At 36.4% G+C, this 5,383-nt stretch overlaps 1 protein-coding gene across 1 annotated transcript; it reads right to left on the bottom strand.

Annotated features, from left to right (window-relative positions):
• Positions 1-224: 224 nt before the first annotated feature.
• LOC109212768 (60S ribosomal protein L10a-1-like) lies at positions 225-3,599 on the bottom strand. The gene is made up of 5 exons (XM_019376446.1): positions 3,492-3,599; positions 2,147-2,366; positions 1,217-1,382; positions 596-801; positions 225-467 (listed from the first exon to the last, which is right to left on the bottom strand). The coding sequence occupies exons 1-5, from the start codon at positions 3,494-3,496 to the stop codon at positions 414-416; spliced, it is 651 nt and encodes a 216-aa protein (XP_019231991.1). The 5' UTR covers positions 3,497-3,599; the 3' UTR covers positions 225-413.
• Between the last annotated feature and the right edge of the window lie 1,784 nt (positions 3,600-5,383).

Below are 5,383 nucleotides of genomic sequence, written 5' to 3'. Positions count from 1 at the left end.
TATGCCTTAGAGTCTTAACGATAACATTGAAGCGTCTGCTAAGCGAGGCAAAACATTCAACATGTTTTGTGCCTCACTTCAGGGCTTACGCGAGCTTTAACCACGCCTTTAACATTGTTTAGGCTTCAGAAAGAAAGTAATTAGGTAATGCCACATTCTGCCAAGTCCAACAGCAAAAAGGTTTTCTGGCAGATATTCTCCTTCAGGATAATAATTTGACAATCTTCAAGAAATTTAAACCATGATATAACAGAAAGAGTGGCGGTACCATCTTAAAGGGAGAAAATAAAATCATCAGAAAACTGATATCAAGTTCAAGACAATATCCAGGATCACAACTAACCAAAAAATTCAGTAGTATCTATCGCGCATACAAAGCAAAACGCCAAAACTGCCAAGATTTGTAATACAATTTAGAAGACGCGTTGAGTCTTTCCCATGGTACTCTTTAAGTACAGGCATCTCACCTGTTAGCATTAACGACAAAGAGATGTTAGAAATAAGTTTAAACAATAAATGAAGTTATCAGACTCGAAGAAACTATAAGCTAAATGCTCGTGGATAAACGAAGTAATCGGATGTTAAGTACACTCACATTTTGCCAGTTCTTTTTTAGCAAAGACACTAGAAAGTTGACACTCATCTGCACATTCTGGAAGATTTGTTTCTCCTCCATATCCATATTACCAACAGCAACTCCCATGCAAAGCACCTTCTTCAATTGGAATTTTATAGTGGCCTTGGTCTCGTTAACCTTAGACTCGAGCGATTCTTGGTGGCTAACAAGGCTAGGAAATTTACCTGCAGTTTAAAGATAAAGAGAAGTAGTTTATACATTGGCAAAAATGATTTGAATAAACCATTGCGAGTAAGATGGCACTTAGGATAAAAATACCAAGTCCACAATAGGAAAAAAAATATACGAACTTTTTCACACTAAGATTGATACGACATTGATTGCTAGAAATGATATTTGGGGAAATTTGGTGTATTAGAGAGGTAACATTTCATTAACAAAATATCTGGCTGGTAAGTGCGTGTGTTTTTGTGACATCATATGTACGTATAGGTAAAGCCAATGGTGCTAGGGACAGTACAACTCAATCAAAATAAGGCACAACCACCAATATGCACAACTATAAAGCACAAAGATGAGACGTAAACCAAAGAGGCTGAAGAGCTAAGCTAAAACATCAAAATAGTCTAATGAACTTACCGGCTTTGTTCAAGCCGGGCCCCAAGAGACGGGGGATTTGCTTTATAACAGCTTCTGATGCCAAAAAAGCATGGTATTTCTTTGCGAGCTTCTTAACCAACTTCTTGTTTTTGTTAAGCTTCTTCAGGCCTTCCACGTCCATGTACTCCAACCCAATCTTTTCAGCCTGAAAAACAAACGCAACAAGCTTTCATCACCCTTGCACAAAATCACCTTAAGCAGTACCCCTAGAAGTAGCTTTAGCCTTCAGGTAAACTAACAAACACAAAATTTTCAAATAGTTATGAGGACTAGGCGATCAACTTCATACACATATGGAACTCTATGAAATTTGCTGCTTCCTCAAATCTAAGACATAAATGCAATAGCACTATCTAAATTTATCAGGTATCAGTAGTGTGCATCCTAAACAAAACATTCAGTCACCGCCAGGACATTTCATCAAAGGACAACCCGGTTCACAAATCATCCCACATTCACACAAGGTCCACAGAAGGGTCGTACCCCAAGGGGTGTGATGTAGACAACCTATCCTAATGCAAGCATAACCGGTTGCTTCCACGGCTCGAACCCGTGACCTATAGGCCACACGGAAACAACTTTACGGTTGCTCCAAAGGTCCCCTTCATTGCCAGGATGTTTAATCAAAGCCGAAAAAATAGACCAGAAAACTTTGAAGAGTGCTTTGATAACGAATGCTATAATCCCATAACCACACTAAGCTAGGAAAAAGAATAGTTGAATCACGTTTTATTATACAAATCATTGAAGTATAAGCCTTTAAGGATCCATCGCCTAAAACTTAACAGAATATTATTGAAGTGATACTTATGCAAATGTGAGTCAGTAGCTTGTTCAACTGCCAAAAATATGGTAGACACACGAAGAAATTCAGCTCAATTATTACAGTGACTAGTTAAAGTGGATTACCTCTTCAACATGCTGAGCATCTCCAAGCATGCAAATCTTCATCTTAGGGCGAGGAATGTGAGGCAACTTGACTGAACCACTGAAACGCTTGTCCTTTTGGGGATCATAGTTTTTCAGCCCAATCTGGAGCTCAATGGTTTCAGTGAACTTCCTTTTCTTCTCATTTGAAGCACTCTTAATCACAGTGATGGCTTCTCTTAGGGCATCACTCTGAAGCTTACTGTAATTATTAAGGTAATTAACAAGACAGTACAAGATACTCCAAATAGCAAATTTAATAAAGTTCTTATCAAAGATATTATGCTAAAGGCACAAAAGTAAAATATAATCAATCAACTATAACTCAAGGTCCTCATCCCAAACTAGTTGGGCTCAACACAATGGCGGAGCCACTTAGGCTCAAGGGTGGTCAGTTGAACACTCTTCATCGGAAAATTATGCTGAGTATGTAGGTCAAGTATTACATTTTATGCGTATATATTAAATAATCTTGAACACCTTTAGCGAAATTTTTGACTTTGCCACTAGGTCAAATATATAAATCCTCTATATCAATTCCTTTGTCCTCTCTTTACTTCATGTGCCACTGGAGCAACCTCGCTTGCCATATCCATTCTGCTCTATTTCGGTCTCAATTCATTTCAACAATTCGATAATCCGTCAACTAAAGCAAATTAAGGTTTCTCTAAATTATGTATATCTCACACTCCAGCCCCCTTACACTGAGATAAAGTTCAGTAACACTGACCATACCAACCGTATTAAAATTACTCATAGCAAATACGATGTAGACGATCCAATCCCTACACCTAACTTGCAATATTTGACACCTGCCAAGTAGTAAATTTTACTTGACTTCCTAATTTGACTTTCAAAAATATAGGCATTTTTCTGAAATTAGATTCATTTGCACATTCCAAATAACCCCACATCAACAAGTGCTATTTACCGTACAAATAAATATTTGAAAAGAACAACACACATTTTTTATTTTATTTTGTATAATATTAGCCTGAGATGAGTTTATACGGATTAACATGGTTAACGAGGATTCATATAGCCGACCCCAACTTATAGGGAACTGAGGGGCAGTTGTTTTTGCTGTAAATAAAAAGTTAAAAGAACAAAATTTCTATAAAATGAGAAAATTATCCATCTCTAGTTTCATTATTCAGCCAATCAAATTATTGTCATATATTAAATCAACAATTATCTAATAAACCAAAATCCTACATTCAAAAAGATTCATAAGTGATAATCTACATACTCTGAATATGAAAAATCAAGGAACATTTACATCGCAAAAGGATAAAAACAAAACGAAAATTTGGAGTTTTGTTTATACCTCATGGCTCAAAGCAGAACTTCAGGAATTGGCTGCAAACAGAAAGGAGAATGAGTGAGGGAGTAAGCGGCGGAGAGGTGCTAAGAATTTGAGGGTTAAAGCTGGTTCTGATTGGGCCTATTTGCACATTCTTTTGGATTATGTTGCTTATTGGGCCTGCCTGCTATAAGATATTTGGGCTTGTGCTGAAGTCCATTTTTTTCAACGGGAAAATGACACTGTATAACCGTGTAGAAATAGCGTGAGGTAGCCACTATTTAAGGTGGTATTTATTTTTTATCCAGCAATTCTAATGTTGAGCAAAAATAGCCACTACTTTATTAAAATTAATATAAAAAGATATTTTTACCCTTTCTTCCATTGCCTTTCTTCCCAAACCCTCGCTTCTCTCTCTCTGACCCTCAGAAGAGAACGAGAAGGAGTTGACTATTTGATAGAGAAAACAAAGAAAATGGGATTAATGGTTTCGAATTCCTTACTGCTTTTATAAGCCTCTCATTTTCTTTTGTGTCTGCTTTCAGGAGTTGGATTGCTTGGTTTCACTCATAATAGTCACAACGTGGGAGGACGTGACTTTTGGTTTTCTAAAAGAAGTGACTTTTAGATTTTCTTAAACAACAGATAATTAGGAAAAATATGGTAAAAAGCCAAAAAGTTGAGGACAAAGATAATTGTGTTGAGGACATGTAGTCCAGAAGTCCTAAAGTTAAATTCAAAAGTTAAGGACATGGTCCTGAACTTAGAGTTTCAAGTTCAAAAGTTAAGGAAATGTAGTCCTGAATTTCTAAAGTTAAGTTCAATAGTTAAGGACACAAGTTCAAAAGTTAAGGACAGGCAGTCCTTAACTTACAGTTACAAGTTCTAAAGTTAAGGACAGGTAGTCCTTAACTTATAGTTACAAGTTCAAAAGTTAAGGACAGGCAGTCCTTAACTTACAGTTACAAGTTCAAAAGTTAAGGACAACAGGTCCTTAACTTTGATTTTCATGTTCAAAAATTTAGGACAGACAGTCCTTAACTTACAATTACGCGTTCAAAAGTTAAGGACAAGCAGTCCTTAACTTACAGTTACAAGTTCAAAAGTTAAGGACAATAGGTCCTTAACTTTGACTTACAAGTTCAAAAGTTAAGGACGCTTGGTCCTGAAGTTTGAGTTCCAAGTTCAAAAGTTAAGGACATGTAGCCTTGAAGTCCTGAGCTTAGAGTTACAAGTTCAAAAGTTAAGGACATGTAGTCCTAAAGTCCTGAACTTAGAGTTCCAAGTTCAAAAGTTAAGGACATGTTGTCCTGAAGTTAAGTACAAAAGTTAAGGACATGAGCAGAAGGGTATTTTCGTCCGGGCAGTTAAAGTTTATTAAAGCAGTGGCTAAAGACTAAAGACATTTTAAACGGTGGCTTAAAAGTAAATACATATGTTATTAGTGGCCAACCGTGCACTTCCCCCTATAATCGTCCCCAAATAATAGTCGAAAAAATATATATTTTATGTATATATATATACATATTCTGTATGTTATATACATAAATTATACAAATTTTATATATTTTTTCGGCTACAGAATGTAAATAGTTTCTGGCACGTGCTAAAAATGATAACACCCCTTTTTCAAATGCAAGAATCTGCCAAAAATTTGTAGAAATATGACACTTTTGGGCAGAACTTTGACTCCTGCTTGCCCTATGGGCAGAAATTCAAGGTCAAAGGTTAAAAGTGTTGCCCATGGGATAAGCAAGGGGCAGCACATGTTAAACTTGAAGTTCTGGAATAGGCAATGTGGGACAGAAATTCAACACCATCCACTTTTAGGGCTATTTACGCACTTCAATTTGCACAGTGTCCTTTCTGGCGGCTTGTATTTAAATTTTGCCTTTATTTTTAAAAATTTTACAGAT

Source organism: Nicotiana attenuata, unplaced genomic scaffold (genome assembly GCF_001879085.1).
Source record: "Nicotiana attenuata strain UT unplaced genomic scaffold, NIATTr2, whole genome shotgun sequence".
NCBI classification, from domain to species: Eukaryota; Viridiplantae; Streptophyta; class Magnoliopsida; order Solanales; family Solanaceae; genus Nicotiana; species Nicotiana attenuata.
The sequence above is the reverse complement of the archived record's forward strand: the minus strand, read 5'-3'. Positions and strand labels throughout refer to the sequence as shown.